Source organism: Neltuma alba, unplaced genomic scaffold (assembly GCF_004799145.2).
Source record: "Neltuma alba isolate B1F8T4 unplaced genomic scaffold, ASM479914v2 tig00010758_pilon, whole genome shotgun sequence".
Classification (NCBI taxonomy): Eukaryota; Viridiplantae; Streptophyta; class Magnoliopsida; order Fabales; family Fabaceae; genus Neltuma; species Neltuma alba.
The window spans coordinates 65,694-90,659 of record NW_021635583.1 but is presented as its reverse complement, the minus strand read 5'-3'; the positions used below and the strand labels follow the sequence as shown (position 1 = coordinate 90,659).

Sequence of the window (24,966 nt, the reverse complement as noted above, 5' to 3'; positions counted from 1 at the left end):
TAGCCATACTTAATAGATGGGCTAGATAAATAATTTTCAAATATCAAAAAAATTAATTAAATTAATTATTTATAATAAATAAATTCTATCTTTCTCAAAATACTTCTATTAATTATGTGTATTGAAACTACTATTTAATGAAAACTACTCCCTCTGTCTTTTATTATAAGAAACAACTAACAAAATTGTAGTTCAAAATGTTAGTTAAATTTAGTTAATAACAATAAATATGTAATATATATACATATTTTTTTAATTATATCCATATTTGTAAAGAGAGTAGATAAGAGATAATAAGTGAAAATTTATTATAGAAAGATAATAAGTAGCATATATTTAATGTAGGTAAAGGGAAAAGTCTCATTGATATAATTATGTGGTATACTAGACAAGAGACAACACTGGTGACCCAAGAAGGTGGCCAGCCTAACTTGGTGTGGTCCGCTCTATCGCGCAGAACGGAACCGGGTATACATTTGTCTCGTGTTGCATGTTTAAAATAAGGGGATAGGTACCAACAAGTATTGGTTCACATAAAAAGAATTTAAATACCTTAGACATCATGTCGTGGGTTTGATTTTAGACGGTGTGTATGGAACAAATATTATTGGGGGATCCCCGCTATGACATCTGACAGTACCCTAAAAGATTAGTCTCTTATTATTGGGGTGAGAGAATACTCTGGGTAACCAAAAAAAAAAGAGATGGGTAGCAGTAAGTTATTAGTTGAGATGATAAAAGGTTTCATCTCCGTAAGAAGAAAAATATAAGTTTGAATTTCAAGAAGCACACTTATTATGAGGGTTTTAACCTTAACACTCCTAGCCAGATAAAAATTAGTCTCAAACTCAAAAGGATTTGAGGATACTCTTGAGTTATACTAGAAAAAATAAGTGAATCGTTTTATTTTCTTTTCTTGTGGGCTTTAAGCCTTCTTTTGTATCAAAATAATAATAATGATACCAAGCGAATTGTTGTTATGTCTAAAAATGACTTGTTTTGGATAGAATTGTTGGAGGAATTACATGATTGGTCCTCCTTCCGATTCAAAATGTAAGATAAATTTTATTTATTTACATTTATTAAGAAATTAGTTAAAATCAGTCCAAAATAATAAATATGTAAAGCATGTATTTTTTTCCTCAAATATACCCTTGTTAATGGAAAAAAAGAGAATATATGAGGTAAGATTAAAAAATACTCATTAAATATTTAGACAAAAATAGATATTATCTTATGAAAAAAAATCAAATCCGCGAACAAAGTTTAACTTATTTTTTTTAGGAGCCTAGGCTTGGTAAGCTCCACACTTTTGGTTGGGCCCAAGTCTAATATTCCAGTCAGTGGGCGAAAGATGAAATGGAGTAATAGGGAAGGTTAGGTCTTATGCATCACACCTATATGCTTTTGGAATGTATGGAATATGAGTGAAAGAGTTTATGAACTGAGGTTTTGTAACAGTCTCTTAACCATTTTATGAAAGACTAGTGAAACGGTGAACAATTGAGTATTGGTTATGTTATATAGAATTGAAATAGTTTTTTTAAATGATTAAAAATCAATAAAAACTCTAAGGATATGATAACAAGAAGGAAAAAGAATTATAGAGACCTAATTAAAAAGAGGTAAATTTATAAGAATTTGATAAAAGAAACTCTAAAAATCTGATTAAAAATCATGGGAAACTATACGAACTTACAAATTAATTTTTTATTCTTCCGGCTTAAGAAGGTGTTACAAAGTTCACGTGATATTCATTTTAAATGGCCAAACAATTCAAGTGATAAAAAAATCTTTATTCTCTTTGTTTTATGAGTTACAATTTTTTCTTTGACAACATATGATGAGTCGCCGCTGACTCACATATCCTAGCCTTGGCGTGTCATGAATTCGCCCACTTCATAGGGAGGAGATTCATCATACTTCAAGGAGATGAATATCATTATATAAATGATACCGTTTTGCAAGTTAACGTATTAGGTATTCCTCTGGTCCTAAATATAAAATCAATATAAATTGCACTACAAATGAGCTTTATATTTAAATTACATTACAAAATAAGTTTTATATTTAAAATTAAAAAAGTATTGTATTTGTCACGTTTAACAAAGTTGTGACTGGTGAACAGCGATGGAGACCCCTGCCTGCCACGAACACCATTTATAGAGGGTAGACAACGAGAGAACCTTTAACATTGCCTTTTCACGTTCAAAACGTTTTTAATATAAAAACTAATTGACTAATTTGAGTAAATTAAAATTAGTTAAATTAGTTATTTATAATAAATAAGTATTGTTTTTTTTGAAATACACTTACTAATTATGTATATTAACTAGATCTGTCATTTAATAAAACCTTTAATATGTGTAATTACAGTACTACCTTAAAAAAAAATAAATATGATAAACAAAATGAATTAAAATCTTATAATTAGAACAAAATTAAAAATTAAATTAATTTTTATATTAAGAACAGGAGGTAATATTTGAATTTATACGGACAACACAACGTGCGATAAGGGACTTCATTTCATGATTTATAGGCCAATTTTAAGCGGTTGACAGTGCAACCACCACCCCATGCAACTAAACGATTGACACGTTGATGCTCATAAACCAAGTTGCTCAACCTCCATGATTATTGGCTTGGCTTCTTATCCTTTACCTGAACTGGAATTAAGTACCTGGCTGTTCTGAGAACCGATGTGAATGATATTCAGATAACCACGGGTTCAAACCAATGACACTAAGATAACCACGAGTTGAAACCAATTTAACCGCCAGGAAAGTGGCCACACAATGAGTTTGTAGCAGATTGCTGGTTTCACATAAACTAGTTAAGTGTCCTTAAAATGTGACGTGAGAATAGTTTTATCTCCGGAGTTACTGAAACCCTTTGAAAACGGGTTTCTAGACACTAATTTCCTAGCTTTACAGGTGGTATGTGCTGAGTACAGTTTTAAATCAGACGCGTAAAAAAATTTCTAAAAAAATTATTAATGAACACGATTATTCGTTTATTGCAAATGGGAGAGGCGAGGGGCTAATAAAACTACGTCGTTTTGCCTATCATAATTCACGCACAAATCCCACCATCTGCTCTGAAAAAATTATCGTTCGGCCAGGCTTCAGGTGGACATTAATGCTCTGCTAGAAACCAGTAAGGATTTCGTCTGTAAATGGGAAAGGGTATGGCAAACATACTAACAAGCCAAGTAGCAAAACCGTCACTCCAAGAGCAACATACTTGTCATCAGGATCCGTTATTTCCTCAGAGAGAGGAGCAACGGGACCTCTTTGTAAGAAGAATATGAGAACTACCCAGTAAAATGCCACGTCGTTCAACAGAGACGATAGTCCGAGGAGCACAATCGAAGCCGCTGTGAAGCGGGATGAGGCCTGTGCAATTGACTCAAGTCAGTATTTCTACCCGTTAGGAAATGACATAAAAAGTGAACGATATTTTATTGAAAAATTTTGGCCACTTGCTGCGAAGTGACTAAAGGTTCCAAATATTACTATTTACTATATAGGGTACCTTTCTTCCCCACAGGGCAAACGCTATTCTCCCGCCATCAAGTTCTCCAGCTGGGATGCTGTTGATTGCATTAATAAGGAGGCCTGCCCAAGCCCAAATCACAAGAGGGTTGACAGAAATTGGAGTTCCTTCCTTGAGCACATTGCCAAGAAGCAGCTTTGCTAAAAAAAAAAAATAATAAAGAAAACAAATTCATGAGACTTGCTTCGTATTTTTTCTGTCTAAATCCTTAGAAAACCAGGCAATAAATCAATATGACTAGCACAAAGCAGGTAGTTGGGGAATTAAAACTTTTTTAGCAGATAGCTAATGCATATCTGAAGTGAATTTCCACATCTAAAGTATGCAGCTTACCGATACCCCCGGCAAGAAATGACTCATGAAACACAGAAGCATCGACAACAACACCGATACCATCACTTGGGGGTAAGAAAAAACCTAACAGCAGAAGCACAAGACCCAAGGTGAAGCCAGCTATGGGTCCTGCAGCTGCAACTTTGAGAAGATCTTCCCGATTGGACACAATGTTTCTTATCCTTGTAATAGCACCAAAAGAGCCTATCTGCCACCATATCACCCATCAGAACATCCAAACCTTCATATAGTAAGTTATTCAAAACAGCATGTGACAAACAACAGGAAAAATCGTTTAATGCCAAAGAAGCATCTGCCAGGATATTGATATCATGCCATAGCAATTTATGGAGCACAAATTTAAGATAAGAAAGAATCAAGGTCTTGTATTATACCCTACCTAAAATGCTATTATGTAAGACTAATCCTAGAGCATTAAAATATAAATACCATTAAGTCAAAACATTCATGAACCATGAACAATACAACTCATCCTACATTTTGTGCAATGCACGAAAAAATGTGTCCAGTTAATTGTAAAAGAAATATGTAAAGCATCACTTGAACCAAAAGATAATAGCCTCTATCAGACAACCTGCCAGCTAGGAACAAAGTATGGCACCCCAAGCTTAACTCCAGTGTCTCTGGCAACCAAATAGTGACCAAGTTCATGTATCCCCAAAATAAGTGCGGTAACAAGGGCTCCAGGTAGGCCATCCTTTAATAAGTTGAGATTGTCAAAAGTTGATCTGGATAATAAAATAACTGTTGGTAAAACAAGAAGATTAAAGGATATGGATTTCATGGTAATCGGTACTGAATCATGTGCACAAAACTAACTTCAAATCACAAGACAGATTTGAGGTAGCTTTTGAAGCGAGAGGTTAAGTTCTAATAAAGAAGGAAAACACTAACAATAAATTAGATTGCAGTGCAGGAACATTGCGAAGCAGTAGGGTAAACACTGTAACGAGCCCAAAAGCTCCAGCAGCAAACCACTCAGGTACAGCTGTAGAGAAAACCAAAGTCATGAATACAAATTATAACCTTTACTAACATACTTTTTATCCAAGATTTCATAGGGGCTCAATCAATACCGTTGTCTCCGGTTGTAAGGTTGATCGTGGAACTACAACAGCCACTGGTTTATCATCTTCAGGATTGATCAGAAGGAAAAGCTTATACTCATCTCCAAATTTATCCTGTAATAACATTTACGCAGAAATAATGTTCAGTAACTCAATTTGAGACATAATCACAAATTCACAAAAAACAAAGAGAAATAGAAACATGCATACTTGCATCCTCCTTGATATCTTTTCATAACTTTTTGCAGCTTGCCCTCGTAGGTTTCCTTTGAATAATACTCCACCCTAGCAAAGCAGGTAAAACCCAATGTTTTTGCCAATGACAGGTCTAAAGCTTTAACATGGAGGAGGGGGTAAAAATGAAAGCTACATGAAAAATGGGGGGACACAAATAGCTTTTAAATTATTTTACAACTAGAAGAACAAATGTTAAAAGGAAATTTGAAATCTTTTTTGTTTTTTTTTTTGGGTGGGGGAGTTCAACAGCTTGACCCCTTGTTTAATTTTCAATGGTTTATATGATAGGAATTTCTGCATATCTAGTTTGTTATCGTGTTTAATTTAATACAACATGTAAAATGAAGGACATTATCTCTAAAACAATCTACTCCAACTATTACCATCAGTGATATCAAAATGAATTTCGAGTTTCAAAATAAATTCTTATGGAATGAATACAGAACCATTTTTGAAATGATGTTGAATACGTCTCGCGTGCTTAAGTGAGAACTCACCTCATACGGGTCCTGGCTTGTTATGAAGAAAGTATCAAAGCCAAAAACTTGGTTCTTAAGAACTTCAATTGTTTCCTTTGGAATTTTGATTGCTTCCTCGAGTTGCTGTGGCTGCTTGAAAGATATGAAAACCCAAAATACAGAAAAATTAAAAAGGAGCATGCTATTTCTAATGCAGGAAAGGCTGAACATTAGATGTAATCACCTTCACACCTGGAAGAGGGGAACCACTTGCAACTTCTACGCTATCTACACCCTGTTTACATAACAAACCCAAAGAATACAAGATAAGACAAGCAAATAATGCTCCTAAATTCAAATGAAACAATATCCCTTTTCTTATTTTAAGAAAGAATTCTAAAGATAAAGAAGAGATCATAGTAGAAATTTTTTTTTTTAAAAAAAAAAATTCTTGTGTGGATCAATAATTAATATGACTTGACAGAGAATAAGTTCGAAGGTTTAATTACTGAGGCAAGATAATGCTAATTAGATTATTTTTAGGCTTTCAGCAACCTAGGAAGGAGTACAGTTGGTCAACTGTAACTAAAGCAAAAATGATCTCTTTCGAATGCCATTAATGTATAAAAAAAAAATTAATGTAAATTTAATTAAGTAGCCTGTAGGGTATTTTATGTCGATGGGCAAAAGACTGCTGAGAGTCAATGGACTTTCATAGATTAAAAGAAAATAAAGTAGGGAAAAGAATCCATTTCTCAACCAAAATATGCGCATCAAAACTCAAAATCTAAATATAGGGATATATTACCTGCTCATTATTTTGACCTGGATTTTCGTCTTCAAATTTGTTTAGTTGCTCCCCATCAAAAGACTGAGAGATATTTTGCTCAGGGGAATTTGCCAAAGATTGCGTTTCTCCATTTTCATGTTCCTCTTTCTGCAAGTAAGAATGTACGATATTAAAAGATCCACATATCACGTAAAACTAACATCCGTCCTCAGTCCAAAGTGTTCAGGGTTCTTCATTAACATGAACATTTTACTTGGCCCTATTAACTAAAGTATAACAAAATATCCCATGATCACGAATTTGCTAAAACATTAGCATTTCAACCGACAGTCTAGGGCCCATTATTAGCAGAAACTTATTCGATTCACGTTCGTACTTCTGCTTGATGCCATCATTTAGAAAATTTAATGAGCCAAGCAGAAATGACAAAATTAGCACCAGTTCACTCTTAGTCTGGTAATCAAAATTCCCAACTCTATATGCACTAATTTCCATAAAAATAAGTCCAAATCCATCTTCCAAATTCTACTGAAATATATTCCGTAACTAGGCTAATTGCCTTTTCAACAAGTCGAACAAGATTTGCAAATTTTTTATCAACATATCTTGACACAATCCAAAGAATCCTGAGCATGTTAAAACAACTAGAAAAGCTTGGTGGCACTAACAGAGAACTGCCTTGAACATATTCACGAAATAAAAATGATCAGAACGAAGGGAAACTTCAAATGGAGGCAGTAATTGGTTATTGGGAGTACCTCCTCGTTGTTACCATCTGGTTCGGAATGTGGCTCAGTAACTCTACAAGCAATTTCTCTCTTTCCACTTGATCTTAATCAATAGCCATATCATCATTTGAAGCTAAATCAGTTCATCGTGAAATAGAATTAGACTCCCATCAAAGCCAGCACGAGGGAAACAAAACCTTACCGTCGATTCTGAACTGTCTTCAAACTATTCCGAGAAAACCGTAAATGCCGATAACTATTAGACGGAGGCAGGCACGGCTGAAATTGAATATTACAACAAAAACTGCATTGTGATAGGAGGACGAGATTCCCGCGAAAAGTTGCCGAAACACTCATCATTGAGCTTCCTTATTTGAATGCAAAAAGAGCTCTAATTTAGATGAAACCCTGTCCCCATTACAGATTTTAAACTCGACCAGAAATTTTAAGTTGCAGGCCTTACAGTCCTAGGGGTTATACGTATCGGGGACGAGCCAACCCGATTATCCGTGTTCGCTTTCGCTAGGTTCCTTCTGCGCAGATATTTTCTTCTGTTTCCAGGACATGGAACGGCGAATTCGGTGAGCGAATCAACGTTGGACACGTGTTAACATGTGGATCAAAGTACTAGATTTTGTGTTCTTTTCCGCTAATTAATCCTTTTAATAAACTCCACGTTGCGCTTTTCGAGAAGATACTTTCTAATTTCCAGCCATATCCATTCGATAAATGTACACCCACACGCATACTAATAAAATTTGATGAGAACACAAAACTACAGCTAATAACGGTACTTGCCTCCCCTGCTTTTTAATCTTATGCAGGTGAATCAGGGCTGCTTCTCTGTTTAAAAGAACTAAAGTCAAAAAAATATATCAAATTTATGGGATGTGCTTTTTTTTTTTTAATCTATTTATAAAGAAGCATTTTGTCCCTTCCACCTGATTCAGGAGTTGTTCTGGGTACTTCAAAAATTTTCTAATTAACTACTTGCCGCTCGCTCAAATTTAGCCCCTGTATTTCGGAAAAGATGATGCAGCCTTACTAGGTTTGTGCCTATGGCGTCACTCCATCAGTGACATCCTCCCTAGATCGCACAAAGTAGTTAAAGAACGAGAGGCCAGACCCCTGATCCCTGCCTCTGAAAATCGGAGAATTGGCCGAGAAGCTGATATGGCAACTGAGTTGGTGACACGTGGACTTGTAATCCAAGGCGGGTGCTGAGTGGAGTGATGATCAGGAGGCAGAGGGAAGCAAGCAAGAAATAAAAAAGCGAGCCACTTCTTCTGCATTCTACATAAGCAGGCCGTGCTGCATTAAGATGCCAGATTTCACGTGTCTTACGTACCGGAGCACTTTGTCACCAGTCTTTCACAAGAAAAGGAAACGTGAAAATGTACCAAAAGAAAACCAGGGAGAGAGTTTATTTTACATTCCTATATGGCTTTATTTATAGCAATCTGAAATTCTGAAACAATAACGGGGAGAGGCTAAAATCACTAGTAAGTCAAATGACAATTGTCCTTCCCGCTAAAATCCAGTTTGGATATTATGGAAAATTCCATCATCGATGTTGAAAAGTTGGTATGGTCTTGAAACCCGGCTACGATCTTGAGGATTTCTCGCTTAATTGAAATCGGAGTTTCAATGGATTATGGAGGTAGTGTTTATGCAATGAGGATTCTGGTGCTGATTCTTCTTGTGGGTTCGCTTATTGGAGAAGAGATAGAACAGAGTGAAGGGCAAAGTGGCGTGTTATGTTTCTGTTCAAGCTTCAACAAGCAAGGATTGCCATGGAGGGATTGGAAGAGTTGAGTGGACTTCTTCGCAGAACAGCTTGATGATCTTGCTGCGTCATTTTTGGTCCTTCAACTTGGATTCATGTATTCTGGTCCCACTTTGGCATTCTGATATTCTTTGACTCAAAGGATGAAGAATGCAGAAGCAGTTGCGGCTCGTGTTTTTTCAAGTCAATTTATATCTATGCAAGCCCGTATTTACATACCGCCAATTATATCTAAGAGTTAAAAGCATGAAAGGGATGAAGTTTATTGTTGCTCATAGTGATGCTACTAGACTGAACACTAACAACAATTGCGGTCTGCCCTAAAATCTTTCGTGGTGTTCAGGAAACGATGTGTTTAATAATAATTTCAACAATTTGATACGGGCATGTGCTTTAATGTTCCTACCTTTTGTGGTCATTGCGGATGAATATGTTTATGCGATTGATTTAGCACGGTTTCTATCGCTTGAAATTAAATTTATTCTCCGTAATATGCAAGAGTTTAACCTGTTTGGAAAAAGTGTTCCAGGCTTGAACTTCCTGTGCAGCTCACGAGTAAGACGATCTAGTTTAGAATATTCAATATAGGACTTGAGTTGTAAAAGTGAGGTAAAAAGTAAACAGAGGTCCATAATTCAAGAAGCTGACCACACGAAAAGGTAAGGATAAGTTTGCAAATTTTGAAGTATATATAAGAACTAGTGTCAAAGTCAAGTGAGAGCACAAGGATCAAAAATTCAATGTTCCCCTACATTATATGCATAATCTATAGTCTCATGCACTGACCCAAAAAAATAAGTTTCAAAATGTGAATAAACAATATTTACAAGACTAATAAAATAAAAGAATTTCATATTTTAATGTCCTCTATTCCCATAAACTAGTACCCTGAAGATGAGTAAAAAAATAAAAATCGGCAAAGATATATATATATATATATATAAAATCACATGAACACAATTTGGTCCAATTGGCTGAGAAAATTTCCTTCACATACAACAGCATCCGCAGTAAGCTACATTTCCGCCACTTGCACCATAGTTATCATGCGCTATGCAAACAAAAAGGGTGAAACTGCGAAAGAAGAGAACTCAACATATATTCCCTATATGGTGGCCCCAAAAAAACATACATCCCCTACACAAAAATATAGTTGAGATCAGTCTCCTGCCATATACAGACCAAATCTTCAAGAAGATGAATCTTGAGAAAGAAAGCAAAAGGGTTTAGCTTATCACATCATCTGGCTTCTCATCCCACCTACTCTTGCGCCTTCTCCGTTTGCCACATTTGGGAGTTCCATTCTGCTGAAGAAAATTCATTAGCTCTTCAGGCAATGGAGGCAGAGGGAACTGAATTAGATGATTCTCATCGTCTGTATCACTACCAATCCATCCATAGCACGGTTTACGCCTCTTGATTGGAACATTAACCTGTGGTTGTGAAGATTGAATCACCGGAATCCTCACTTCCTCAGCATTCACATTTCTGTTGTTACTTCCAATGGCATCGTCCACAGGCATTCTCTCATTTTCTGCCTCCCCTCGGATTTGAGTTGAATTCTCACCATCTGGGAAATAAAACAGTGCTCTGAATTAATAAAACGATAAGAGGAGAATTTTCAGTGATCTTTTGCAGACAAAAAGCTTTTTTTTTCCTTTTCTTCTGTGATGATTTAAGCTGAAACATATCTGGCATTTGAATTTATGAAGGCTATTTTAGATGAACAAGGCTTATCCTCTCTTTGCAATTACCAACCATTGACTAAATATTGCTGGCCCTAGTAAAAGACACAACTTAGGTAAAGTTCCTTGAATGTTTGTTTTCAAATTTTCCAATAAAATTACATCCCATTAAAAAAATAAATAAATAAATAAAGCGCACGCACACATTGTATGATGCTAGCTGGGGAAAACTGATAGAGAACACTAAATAAGTGTACTTAATCTAATCTCTTGATAAAACAAATCAAATATCAGCTAATGGGTTATTGATCAGGTGCGTGTTTAATAAAGGTAGATTTATGGGGCGAGTCCAACTTAAAAGATACCGTGTGCTTGGCTGTGTTAGGAAGTGAAGTCAGGAAACTGCTACTCTAAAGTTCCATAATGCCAATTGAACTTGAAATATAAAAAAAACCAATTGAACTTGAAAGATAAAAACTAATTTAAATAACCAAAGTTACAACTGATGCTTTTCAAAGTTACTTCCTATTCTTCCTAAAGTCATAACTTAATATTAATGAGGTCATAAGAATGTTTTAGGTTTTAAAACTTCAGAGAGCATGAATGATAACTTTGAATTTGAAAATCATTAGTAGATCTGGGAAGCACAAGTGGCAACTTTGATTCATTTAAAAGAATTTTAAGTCTCTATTCTTATTGGATCTCAGGGCTCCTTATCTGTCAATTTCTCTAAAAGAAAAACAGATCAAAATATGGAATTTAATTATCAAATTCTAGATCAGGCCAAAAGAATTACCAAATTCTGTATCACCAAGTGAAACGGAGACTTGAGCATCTCTGGTATAAGAAGCCACTAACTGAGAATCCTGAGCCACCATACTAGAGGAGCCGGGCTCAGAATTCGCACATGTTTGGGGAGCAACTGATGCAACAGTTTCTCCTTCCCCTGTTGCATTATTATCCTGCAAAAAATCATTATTTCCATTTTGAAAGATCGAGATATGAAGATCCTGTGCCTCAGCCCCCAGGCTCCATTAAGCAGAAACGTTGGAAAAGAATTCCTTTTCCATTACTCAAAAATCAAGATGTGAAATATTTATTATATCCCTGTAGTCATTTATCAACAAAAACTATTTTTATTTTACTATTTAATTATAGCTAGTGATGCAACTGACCATTTTACATCCTAAAAATCACTTTTTTACGCTATTCCCTTTTCATTCTATTCCATTTTGCAAACCAAACAAGGCATTAGAGAAAGCAAGAGAGACTTAGTGCAAGAGGTGAGGAAGGTGAGAGAGACCAGTGACTTTATGGAGTTTTATAATGTCTGGATGATATGCTGACAGTGCATATGAAAATGGCGATGAAAAATACATATCACCTCTCGCTCTGTAGAGAAAAAATGAGATGGTGGTGAATTCATAAAATTGAAGCGATGTTGTCTTTCTATTAATAGAAGATTGGATAAAAAGGTTCAAAAAGACTTTCTTAGAATTTGTGCTATGAAAAGCTAGAAAAAACTACATGTGGGGCCTACTCACATGGGTCTTCTAGGAGATGGACTTGTATGCAGAACTGCATACTTGGTGGTATTTTATATGAAAACAGAGTAAAAATGATGTGTCATTGATAGGCCCAGCACTACAAAGGTGAGGTATACGAGAGGAGGAAGCCCTAATCTGAACGTAACACCCAGCACCACAGGAATTGGGCCCAGGAAAGGTCTTACAACCCAATATCTAGCCCAACAACCCCAAGGAGGGTAGTCAGAGTCAGTTTTCTAGGGACGGAGACAAGAAGCACGTGGATGGCTTGGGAGAGCCTCTGATCTCTCTAAAATAATACAGTTGGGTTCTATCAGTCTTACATAATTATCACATAATTCTTTTACATAACTGTCTGTAATATCTATCCATTACTACTATCCGCAAGAGTTTCATGCCATAAGCTGGATTAGCTTCCTTAGCACCCCAGAAAAATTGCAGATAATTGAGACATCAAGCTAGTTATGCTTTGATATTTAAAGTCCAAGAAGAAACGATATGTAATTCACAGAAAAGAAGCATAAGGAGCTCCCTTCTTTATGGCTTGGTGTGGCCAAAATTAGCATGTCAGGAACAGTAAACATCCACTGTAGAGCTTCAATATTTGGTAAATATAATAGCTAATAAGCAAAGTTCATATATTCATACATTGAAAATTTTCCTCTTTGACTATGTTACTTAGATTTTAGCAGAATCTCCAATACCAATAAAATAATACCATTTAGTTAACCACATCAACCTTTCATCGTGGGAAAATATAGATATGATATCCTGAATACCAGTAAAATTATAAGTAGCATCCAGTTAACTAAATAAGAAAACTATTGACAAACAAATGCCTCTTCAAAGTTCTCAGTCTACTTGATCTCTATAACAATGGATCTTAACTTTCATTTACAATTTGAGCCCCATTTGAAGGTAAATGGATTCGCCATAAATTATTCCACAACCGTGAGACCTGTTTGCGTTAGAGAGCTCCAGGAAAATGACAAAAAAATTATTTAGAATGATGAAGGGAACCGTGAAGAATTATATTATGCTAAATGATATTAGGCCAGCACCAGCTAACAATCCAGAAGTTAAGAAGCATCAGGACAGGTTTCTATAAGCATAGAGGCAAGTTTCTGTTTGTAAAAGGAGCTGATCCAAGCCCAATAAACTAAACATGCAATCTTCTGAAGTCCTTTTTGCTTTTCCCTCTTTTTATTCCCGTTTCTTAGGAATCAAGCAAAGCATTTTTGTAACGGGTCAACCAAGAAGACAAATGTCAGATGCAAGTACCCAAAAACTTCGGAGAAAATAGATGAGCAAACAGAACGAAGGGAAAAAGTAAAATAGGAGCAAATTAAACTCAGCCCATATTATTTACCTTCTCTTCTGAAGAAATTTGTTGTTTGCTAAGTATGGTTTCGATTAGGAGCTTGTAAGAAGCCTCTTCAATAAAGGGCCATCCTTGGGTTCCTTCATAGACCTAGAAAAACCTCAGGTATTAAAAGAAGAAAAATGGAAACAACAACAACTTATACCATTTGACAAGCTTCGGAGAGAAGACCAACATCTAGAAGCTCGTTAACGGTTTCTCGAACTAGCTTTTCATGAAATCCATAAGGCCGCATTGCGTCAAGAGCAGCATCTATTCTCGTATTACCAGGTGTGTTGTTGTTCTGCGAGTAAATTCAAAACTTTAGTAAGGAAGGGAAAATGCAAGAATGCTGAGAAAGGAATTATGCGTTCGAGGTGGGGAAAAAAGAAGAGGGAAACTGCAAAATATATAGAAGGTAAAGCGGGCAGAGGACTAAAGGAGACGGAAACGAGAGCGAAACGGGAAAATGCAGAACCTTTCGGGATCGGCTTCTAGACCTCGAAGCCATAGTTTTCAAGGCTTCTCCTGCTTCTTCTTGTTGAGTGAGCTCAAGCACAAAACTAAAATTCTTCTTGCTTTGGCTTTCAGAGCACGGCGATTCAGCATTTCATGGGTTCCATGGGAATCGATTAATAAGCAGAGAGATGCTGCCTAAAATTTTTGCAGAGCAGAGAAAGCATACTGGGTCGGCTCTTTGAAGAATCGGAATGCGCTAATGGAAGGGATTAAGGGCTCTCTGAAAAACTTTTGCAAAGCAGAGCAAGCATACCGGCTATGTATGGGATATTTGAATTTGGGTTGCACATGTGACGTGGCATTGTCATAGTTATTGAATGAATTAAGGGCTAAAATTCAAGAGCAGCATTGCCTCTCCTTCTTGCAGCAGCAGAGAATCAGAATCCTTGCTCACATGTCTGGGCAGTGGGAGCGCAAGCCACAAGAGGCAAAGAATCAGATAGTCTTTCTTTTCTTCTTTTTTTTCTTTTTTTTCCAAACCAGAAAAAGACCATCCAAATACAATTGTGAAATGCTAGTCTCTACCGAAAAAAAATTTGTGAAATACCAGTCTAAAGATCAATGGGCCTAAGAGGCCTCCAGCTTTTCTAACTTGGAATTGGAATCCGTCACACTCCAAAAGCATCACAGTAAGAGTGTCATGAAAATGAGAGTAACCGTGAACGTGATTGTTTTCAATAGGGAATACATGTGATTAGGAAGAGAGGGAAAAAAAAAAAAGCACCAAAGAGTATTTGCCTACTTACGTTATATGAAACTGATTGCGAATTAATGTAAATTAGCTATGTACACACCTAACAGCGTTTTTTTCTTTGGATTTGAGATAAATTTGAGTTCCTAACAATCGCGTCTTGAATCTTCGAACGATAATGAAAGTGAGATGCAAGTTAAGACGGATGGTGGATTTCTTATTCTGTCCATAGATTGTTTCTCAGGGCAGGAAACGAAGAGTGGGTATTAAAGAAACTTTTATTTTGATCTCTGGATACAAATACATTCTTAAATTGATCCTCCCATGTTTGTACTTTTATTGTAATTCATTATATTCTGATTTCAAAAATTCATCCAGCAATTTTTGTGAAAATTCAATGTCATGCTATGATGCACTTGTCGTTTGTTTAGATTTCTGAAAATTCATACTAGCATGGACCCCACCTGCCAATGGGACCTACCAATCCCTGAGCCCCTCTTTCGTCACGTAACACTTGCAAAAAGGAACAAATGAGTATATCTACCAGCATTTACAAGACGCCAAGAGATCAGAATATGGACACACTATCAGAGAAATAGAGAATTTATCACATAACATGCATAATAAAAGCAAACTACAGAAAATTAGCAAAATCATAAACCATGTCAACATGTCTATAGTATCTTTGTAAACCGAATCTTGTTAAAGATTTTTAAACTTTTGATGGGGCTGGTAATAGATACACCAAATCACTCTCATCATTGTCATCGTCACTAATCCACCCAAAGCAGGGTCTACGCTTCCTTACAACAGAGGAGGATCCCAATTCCATTGAGGGTCTCGGACACATTCCTGGAGATTTAACATCAGCAACAGTCGGTGCCCCCCTGCAATTTTCTGTAGTGGCCTTGTGTTCAAGGATATCTTCAAGAGGGTGATGAGAATTATCCATTGGTGCCTCAGAGTGAATGTGCTGGGCCAGAGAGGCAACTTCTGCAGTGACTTTTGCCTGTGATGTATGAGAGTGGCCAGTGACATCCGGCATTATTGATTGGTTGATGCATTCAGAATCATCTTGAAGGGATTGAGATTGTTCTACAGACTCAGCCTGAGATTTACCATTCCAGATAAATTAAATGTTAGATACGTGAGGAAACAGGATAGTTTGTAATAACAATGTCTGCCGTCGCTATGGGCATCCCTTTTTTGCATAAATAGTAGTATGGGTGAACATCCAGTCAATGTAAATCATGTCCAAAACATGTCAAATACCATCAGAGTCCTAATCAAAAGTGTGCATGAAACTGCTGCATTGTAGTGTACTCTAACATTGGAAATATGCAGTAAAATCAATCACTTGCATAAGCTAAAATGAACATTCTACTTTCTACTTGAAAAGCAGCAACAGAAAACCGAAATACCTGGGATGAGAAAAAAGAACGGAGAAATAATATCATAAACTCACAAACAACATATCATTTTGTTAAGACAAATTGTATTTAAAATATTTGCAATTGGATCTTAGACATTTATATCCAATATTTTGGTGCATCCTCATTTAGAAACAACAGGTCCCGCCCGGCATATTCAAGAACGACGTGACTAGTAACAAAGCGGAGACTGAATATGCAGATGAGGATTACAACTTTGCTTGAAAGATTTAGGCCTAGAAATCAGAATGACAGCTGAAACGTAGAAACTATCTTACATCTTCATCATAACATAGAACGATGTGAACATTATGCATACCAAGGGATCGAGACAGGCCAAATATAGATAAGCATGTGCATATCATAAACCCAGTCTCGTTCTAATCAAACTAATTATCTGTAATGCTAGTTCAGAAGGGACCAACAATTTTGCAGTTAGAGTTTAAACTATACATAACATGAATGAATATTGGTAATTATCATTTTGGGGGGGGGGGGGGGGGGACTAAGTAAGTAAAGTTGAAGCCATTCGTTTGCCTCGAGACAAAAGCAGGAATAATCGTGTTCAAACCATTTTTGACACTTGCGAACCCAGCATCCGCATACCATCGGTTACAAGCAAGCCTGGAAATTCTACTACGTCATATCAGCTCTGCTTTGGAACCAGACTCGAAGAGTGGGAAGATTCATCAATTGCAAAGAGAAAACAGTAAAATGTACGTATTAAGACCAAATCAAGATCACCTGTATTGACGAACACTCCAACAACTTCGGATGCGCGTTTTCCAGTTCAGTCTTCTCTTTTGACTCTTGTTCTTCAAGGATTGCATCAATAACCACCTTGTAAGATGCTTCCTCGATGAAGACCCAACCTTGATCTCCACCATAGGCCTGAAACACAATCGTTCATCTCTTCATACGATTACACAAATCCTATATCAGATTTCAAGGTCGAAACGCAAGCCTTTTCCCGTTATCAAGCTTCCAGACGACTCACCTTAAGGAGCTTGTTTACAGTTTTACGCACCAAATCTCTGGAGAAACCCATGGGACAGAGGGAATCCATGGCGGCGTCAATACGCATCAACCCCACCTGATTTAATTATTTTTGCAAGAGAAGAAGCCATAAGACATAGAAGAGACAAACTGTGATTCAAGAAATTCAAAGTAAAAAGTAAATATGATGACCCAGCGGTGAAAACCTTTCTTTTTTTCTGCCCAGAAGTCATTGAAGTGTGGTTTCGTCTTGCAGATCTCTCAGCTTTCAGTAGTAAGAGACGTCGTTCTCCTTGCACTCAAAAAGCAATCGCGGCTCCAACCTCTTCGCATTCCCTGGGAGAATCTTGGCGGGTACCAATCCCTTGTTTTCCAAGCAACGTAATGAACGTGAAATTTAATTCCCTCTTTATCGAATTTCGGTTTTTGGGGGAAGAATTTAGGGTTAATGGATAGAAGATAGATTCTTTAAAAATATTTATGTGATGGATTCGCTGATAAAATTAATTTGCCTGAATCCATTCAACTCGATTCCGAAGGCTTGCCCTTTAACTTTGGCATCGTCAAAAATTAATCCATTAATTTAATGATCAAAAGAGATGAGATTTTTTCTATCCTGTTTACAAGTAATACTATTAAATTGCTTTAAGTTCTGGCAAAACATGTTAGAATGATTTATAATCAAATAGAATCAGAAGAGAATTAAATTCAGTAGATGTGTTAAATTTTTTTTTTTATCTTTTCAAAAAAATTTAATTGAAAATATTAAAAAGTCTAGATTAACTCATTTAAAACTATAAATTGCATCTTGAGAAGAAAAAAACTTGTATTAAATTTTATATAAGAGCAACCTTAAAAAAAAAATATAATCAGAATATCATTTGGTGACTTGTAATAACTACTATTCGCTTCTGGTCAAAAAAAAACTACTATTCGCAAAATGCTTTATAATAATTATCACAGAAGGTATCTCCGTTTGAACAAAAAAGAGAATTTCTACACGCGTTACATTAAATTCATTAAAAGAACATTCTTTTCTTTTTCTTTTTTTTTGGAGCTGAAACTAAAAGAACATTCTTGAAACTTAAGGAAATAGTAGTAATTCAGACATGAATGAAATGTAACCATTTTTCTGGCCAAAAAAAATAATGATTTTATATATTCCAGCCATATGTTGGTATCGGCTTCATAATAGAAGTTTGTCTTTCTGGAGGAAATGCAAAATGCTTGTCAATTTCTCCAAAATAAATGCTTTGACATATGATTGCGTGTGCATAATGTTGTCACCAACATCAAAAGACATATTTTTATATTAAAAAAAAAAAAGAAAATTGCGCTGAGAATTGTGGATTGTGAAAATTTGATAATTTGACCATTTATTTCTCAAAATTATGATTGTTTTTATAAGAATTTTGATTTTCTTGAAAAAAAATAGCGTCAATTTAACAGGCCAGGATGATATAATTCCAGCCATTATAGAAAAGGGAGGTAGCTTGCTCAGCTTGTATGTATGAATTATGATAACAGTTTAGGTTAGCCTATATTTCCCACACGGACTTATAATGAACACTTCGGAGTTTAAAATTGCAACCCCGCTAATTAGAGAAAATTATATAAATACATAACTCAAAAGGCTGTGACACATAAGGTGACACATCATCAATTGCATACGTTGATTTGGTATTTTTTAGAGTGTATTTGGATTAGCGGTAGCAAAACTGACTTTTATTTCATATGAATTTTGTAAAAATCAATTAGTTTAATATGATTTATATTTAAATTGGTTTTTTTATAAAAGTCAGTTTGCTAAATTAAAACATGTTTGAATAAGTAATAAAAAAATAAGTTTACATATAAAATAACTAAAAAATTGTTTTCCTCTAGACCAATTTGTCTGACTTATATATTAATTTATATGTATAAATATTTTAGAAAAATCATATAACAAATGATATACTTAAGTAATTTATTTAGTTTTTTTAATTTCTTCAAACTAGTCTAGTGGGCCTTATGTTAAAGACTTCAAATAGTATATCATATATATATATATATATATATAATTTGATAAATTTAAAAAAAACAATAAATGAAAAATAATTATATTATTACCGAAAAAAATCAAATCATTAAATCAAGATGAGACCCACTTAAATATCTTTTTTTTTTTGTCAATCATCATTTACGTTCTCTCTCTATTGGCAACTCAAGAAGCTCAAATTTTGGGCGTTTAACCGCAACCAAAGTTGGTTGGGCAAAAAGCCCACTAAAACATCCTAAAATCTCTAAGCAAGCCACAAACCTCAGTTTTTTTATTCCGGTGCACGTTCTCCCCCTCCAACGGTAATCCAAGTAGGCGCTTAATTGGACATAGTAAAGATGAGATGGTACTCTTGAGAGAACCCAATAATTACTCCAGGGCCCCATTTAAAAGTACAAAACTTGTATTCCAAACAAAAAAGTACTCCCTCCGTTCCTTATTATAAGAGACAAATAACTAAATTATGTTGATAAAAAAAACAGTTAAAATTAGTTGAGGACAATTAATGTGTAAAAAGTATAATGTTTTTTCCAACAATGCCCCTATTAATAAGGAGAAAGAGTATGAGAGAGAACAATTAAATTATTAAAAAAAGAGAAGTGGGAGGGAGAGAGAGTATGAGTTGGAAACAAAATAAATAGAAGTAAAATAGAAAATCAATACAAAAAAATAGAGACAACTTTTAAGTGTCTCTTATATATAGAAACATGCCATAAGCATCAAATGTCTCTTATAATAAGGAACGGAAGGAGTACAAAATAATTGTTAGCTTGGGTAAGCTATAAAGTTAAATTTGCCAAGGAATCATAATGATCTCCTACAGTCTTTTCAGAAAGCAAGCCATTATTACTACTAGAAACTTAAGACTTGGTATCGCTATACGGCAAACATCCATCACGTTGCGAGCAATCATGTTTATCACTAACCAAGCACATGATACTAACTATAATCATTAATAACATATATAGCCTTGTTATATAAGGGAACATCAAGCATCCATTGGCCACAATTGTAGACATCTATATGAAGATTAAACAAAAAGAAAGAACATAGAAGAAGAAAGTTAAAAAAAAACTAAGGCTTATAGAGCACAAAAAAAGAGAGCTCTTGTGTTCAGGGACGATGAGGTGCTGTGTGATTGAAACGAGGAGGCGGCTTGGGATGGCACTGATAGCACTTGGCGAAGAGGCCGAAGGTACCAACCTGGTCAATGAAATTAGTGAGGCTAGCCCACCCTCCAAATCCAAACCCTACCACAAAAACCCACACCACCACCAAAGCATTCACCACGTACATCGCCGGCCAGTTCGGTATGAACGCCGGAAGTTTTTCTGCTGCATTCTGCACATTCAAACATATATGTTAGCCTTGTAGCTTAGTGATATGAAAGATCTGTCATAAGTGAGAAGTCGTAAATTTGATTTGGTTTGTAATATAATGCCATCTATTAATGTCTGCCTCTTTACACACACATGTTATCAACAGTTCAGTACAATTCAATCTTTGAAAAATCACTGTATAGCTCATGAGCAGTTCCAGCTCAATACCATTGCGTTAGGTCAAGGGATAAGAATAGTGAGTGAGTATTTGAGTGTTATGAGTAGGGTCACTAGTGAAGGCTGGGTGGGGTGGCCCAGGTCTTAGTTATGACTATATAGCATATAATTGAATGACAAAGAAATGACACCAACTTCTTGTCTCTAATTAGATTCAAAGTTTGAATAATTTGTTATTATATCACGGGTGGGGCTCTCATGACTTGCACTGCCTGTGACCTTGGAAGTCAATTCCAAGTTAAATCATCGAAGCTGGATTCAAACTCATATCTTCCCCAAATATACACTCCGCTGAGTTAGTTCAACCGTCTCTTCAGATGCCTATATCAATCTGGTTAGGATTTTGGGCATTACCATCTGTCTCCAACGCATAACTGGACATCACTTGTTTTTTCACAACATACAGATTACAGCCCTATTCATTTCATTTCTGCTTTTGAGATCACAAGCCTGATGGCATATCTTAGAACCTGACAAAATGCGGGACACTTGAAATTTGACTACTAGTTGAAGATAAATGCTTCACCTGACATAACATTCTGACTAGCTATTTGAAGTCAGGCTTAAGATTCTCAGGGTGGCCACAGTTAAAAGAGTTAGGACTATTTACCTGACGAGCAGAGGCGGACCTGTAAGTGAGCATATGGGCCATGGCAGGGATGATGTAGACAGTGAAGCTGACAAGAAGAGCGCCGACGGCCGAGTTTATGGGGCCAAAGAAGGGGAAAATGATGGCCAAGAACCATATTGGTATCACCACAGGCAGCCTAGCAAGAGCCCTTGCACATATGCTCTTTGTGTCATGCTTTCCTATCACTTTCTCCCACACAAAATACAATGGCGTACAAGCAAACCCAAATGTTATGAACTGCACAATTGTGTACACAAGTCATCAGTTACAGAAAAAGACTAAAACTCCACAGCTCTATACTTTTCATTTCTTAGAGTCATTTTGTCAAGCACTTGGCAGAGTATGGACCTGGTGAATGAGCATTAGAATGACGGCGAGATCACGCCAGCCAGTGCGAGGGAGGAGCGCGAAGGCATTGGCCTGATGGAGGAGTTCGTCTCCGAAAGCCCAGTACATGGTAGCTGCGGATGGTAAGGTTAGGGTGAACACATAAATTGTGGCAAAGAGATATATGTATTTGAACTTCTGTGGCTTCCACATAGCATGCATGATTTCCCTGCAATACAATGTGCATTAATAATACTGAATCAACATTTCATCCTCTAAAACCAGTTCGATCAAAAAGGACATCATAACTGGCCAACTTCACTCGCCGTACTTGGCTTAGTTTTCAAGTTATGAACATCTCTTAATTTTTAGGAGGTGTTTGGATAATCCCGGAAACACTTTTCAGAAACATTTTTCTACAAATCGAGACAAATTCTTCTAAATATTTACTTCGTATACTGTAAAAAAACTCTTAAAACCGTGGTTTTATTTTTACCTAAACACCTTCTTAGTTTTGTTGCCTTTCTAAAATATAATAGTAACCTGAAATTCACATATAAGACATCCTTTGGAGATTTTAAATGTACTAGTTCCCTAATCTATGGCTCCTCAATTCTCAGACACCCAGTTGGGCAGTCTGAAAAATTCTCTTACTTATGTGGCAGACTGGCAGTACAATATTATTGGCACTGTGAATTTCAGAGTATACCATTATGTGGGAGCTATCTTGGGGGAAAAGCAAAATCGGAGTTTACAATTTTATATTATGAGTGACAGAGTGTAACTAGAAGACAAGACATTGTATAACGAGTGCTTCAAAAAGCGCTAGGATTTACCATTTGTCTTATTTCCAAGCCCCCCCGGTTAGAACGCAGGCAAAAGCTGCAAAAGAATGGGGGGCCATTCCTCCCATTATTATTATTATTACTCCCCTTTGAACCGTTGTCCAAGAGACAATCATAAACAACACAGTACCATGATTGGTTATGTCCACGACTCAATGAACAAAAGCTTAAAAAGAAGGGCTTACACTGTGACGGCGTGCCCGCCGAAAGTGTACAGTATATTGGTGGCGCCTGTGAAATACAGAACCAGTTTGGTTGGGCCCGAGTGCGTCACATTGTCAACCTGAAACGACAGTGTTGCAAGGGGAAGTTCAGATCCCAGCGGCTATAATGGAGAGAGAGACAAGTTACCAGAGAAAATCAACACCGTTGGTGGGGCAGACCTGGCCGTGTACGGCGGCGGCGATAGTCAAGTACCAAGCGGTGTAAGTGGTCATGCCAAGGCCCAGGAAGGACCATATCCTGTAATTATGGAACGACGGTATGAAAACGGTGGTGGCACAACAAGCTCCAAAAATATAAGTCCATGTCCTCTTGTCGAACTTGTCGCTTATGTAGTATATATTACTGCAAAAATACATAAAAACCCATTAAAATTAAAATTATTTATCCAAAACGATATCAATCGAAATAGTTTGGGAGTTAAATGGAGACCTTGCACAGGCAATAAGCTGGATAACAGAGCCAAAGAGGAGGAAAGTACAGTTGAAAGCCAGTCCGATAGCTTTCCAATATGGACCCAGTAAGCCATCCAACACTTCGAACCACTGCCAGGAGTTAAATTGAAGTAACGATCAGTAAGAATTGTTCTAAACAGATATTCACAGCACGATGGTTCTGAGTTCGGATCAAAGTAAGAGATTATTGAAAATTGTTGTTGACCTGAATGACGTGGTTTTTGAAGCTGACGTTCTCTTTCTCTTTCCGGCTTCTATACTCGACGTAAAGAACGCTGATCAAATAAGCAGTCCAGCTTCCAAGGAAACCATAGAATATTTGGAATATGATGCCCGAAAGCATTCCCAGCTGAGAGAAAGAATACGGCAGCGTCAACAGAACTTGGGCAACCTGCGTGGCATAGTAACAAAAAACTTTAAAATCTCGTATCTAAGCATATGAATTACGAGATGGGCATTTGTGGATTCGTAGGCTGTCACCTGATTCGAAGCGCAGCTGAACCAGGCATCATAGACAGACCCGCCATGCCAGAGAAAGGATTTGAAGGTAAAAGCAGAGCCATCCCCTTTCGCTCCTCCCTCACTCTCATCACGCTCAGTCGTCGGATTCATGGTTGGCATTATGGCTTCCTCGGCTTGCTTCTGTTGGGACATTGCGTCGAGATTATAAGGATCTGAAAAAAAAGCCTGCATCAGACAGATACCAAAACTCAAATTGAACCATCGAAGAGAAATTGACACAGTGCGAGAGAGATTTCGCCCTGTGAAAGATACCAAACTAAAGAAAAAGGGACCTACTCCTGGTCAATGTTGGTGAGTGGAGAGAATTTCAACCTCAGGATATGCAGAGAGAAGTGGAGGAAAGCAGGGGACTTTATATATAGCTGGCTATGTCGTAAATCCTATGGGACTCACAGCGCATAAACTCGTTTCCTTTTCTGATAAATAAAGTATCAGCAGCGCAGAGCCACCTGATAGGGCTGCTCTTGCGGCTCTGCTCAGTTGGAAAATATTTACTCTCTCTAACTATCTCGATATGAACACTCAAATTCCAAGAGTGGGAGGGCCTTAAATACACATTGATGAACTTTTGATCCTGTGCGGCTCCCCAGATATTACGCAAATCGGTTAAGGTGTTAAATGCAGGTTCAGAGAATGGGGGGGTATATTAGACATGGAAAGACGAAAACCCAGCGAGCACGGAACAGTTACTGAGTGGCATTAAAAAAAGGGAAAGGGGGAAGAAGGCTGGGTTAAGAAGGAAACGAAAGGACCATAATGGAGGTGGGGGTTGAGCTCAATTGCTGGACTTCGAGAACTGAAATCTGACAAAACGTACGCTTGACTGAGAGGGAGAGGGAGGGAGATTGTTTGAAGGAAATGCGCGTGAGGAGACGAAGAAAATAATGTGGAAAGCTGCAAAATTTGTTTCAAAGCGTATCGGTTTGGATTATTGTTTAATGTGAAACTGGCCGCATCTCTTATTATAGGGAACCTGTGCTCCCCTATTCACTTCGGTGAAAGTATATGGGATGTTTTCTTCTAGTCTCAGGTTGGTAGGGCGTCCGCAGGCGAGCGCAGACTAATTCGGTAATTTCATACTAAGAGAAAATTATAAAGAAAATTGTAAAGAAAATCCGTATATATATTTTTTGTCCAAGCAAAAATACCATATATAAATAAAAA

At 36.7% G+C, this 24,966-nt stretch overlaps 4 protein-coding genes across 4 annotated transcripts; all 4 read right to left on the bottom strand.

Annotated features, from left to right (window-relative positions):
* Positions 1-2,956: 2,956 nt before the first annotated feature.
* LOC114758830 (probable zinc metalloprotease EGY2, chloroplastic) lies at positions 2,957-7,695 on the bottom strand. The gene is made up of 12 exons (XM_028947916.1): positions 7,395-7,695; positions 7,223-7,295; positions 6,483-6,611; positions 5,919-5,969; positions 5,714-5,824; positions 5,190-5,264; positions 4,994-5,093; positions 4,807-4,906; positions 4,487-4,640; positions 3,892-4,099; positions 3,538-3,698; positions 2,957-3,398 (listed from the first exon to the last, which is right to left on the bottom strand). The coding sequence occupies exons 1-12, from the start codon at positions 7,550-7,552 to the stop codon at positions 3,150-3,152; spliced, it is 1,569 nt and encodes a 522-aa protein (XP_028803749.1). The 5' UTR covers positions 7,553-7,695; the 3' UTR covers positions 2,957-3,149.
* Positions 7,696-10,159: 2,464 nt separating this feature from the next.
* LOC114758839 (uncharacterized) lies at positions 10,160-11,544 on the bottom strand. The gene is made up of 2 exons (XM_028947926.1): positions 11,460-11,544; positions 10,160-10,548 (listed from the first exon to the last, which is right to left on the bottom strand). Exons 1-2 carry the CDS (start codon positions 11,539-11,541, stop codon positions 10,205-10,207), a joined length of 426 nt encoding a protein of 141 aa, XP_028803759.1. The 5' UTR covers positions 11,542-11,544; the 3' UTR covers positions 10,160-10,204.
* Positions 11,545-15,345: 3,801 nt separating this feature from the next.
* LOC114758821 (uncharacterized) lies at positions 15,346-17,558 on the bottom strand. Its single transcript, XM_028947904.1, has 4 exons — positions 17,413-17,558; positions 17,208-17,303; positions 16,955-17,101; positions 15,346-15,888 (listed from the first exon to the last, which is right to left on the bottom strand). The coding sequence occupies exons 1-4, from the start codon at positions 17,437-17,439 to the stop codon at positions 15,493-15,495; spliced, it is 666 nt and encodes a 221-aa protein (XP_028803737.1). The 5' UTR covers positions 17,440-17,558; the 3' UTR covers positions 15,346-15,492.
* A 2,580-nt stretch (positions 17,559-20,138) lies between these two features.
* On the bottom strand, positions 20,139-24,715 carry LOC114758825 (auxin transporter-like protein 1). The gene is made up of 9 exons (XM_028947912.1): positions 24,079-24,715; positions 23,761-23,954; positions 23,486-23,671; positions 23,258-23,370; positions 22,987-23,170; positions 22,789-22,886; positions 21,780-21,987; positions 21,411-21,668; positions 20,139-20,585 (listed from the first exon to the last, which is right to left on the bottom strand). The coding sequence occupies exons 2-9, from the start codon at positions 23,932-23,934 to the stop codon at positions 20,358-20,360; spliced, it is 1,449 nt and encodes a 482-aa protein (XP_028803745.1). The 5' UTR covers positions 23,935-23,954; positions 24,079-24,715; the 3' UTR covers positions 20,139-20,357.
* Between the last annotated feature and the right edge of the window lie 251 nt (positions 24,716-24,966).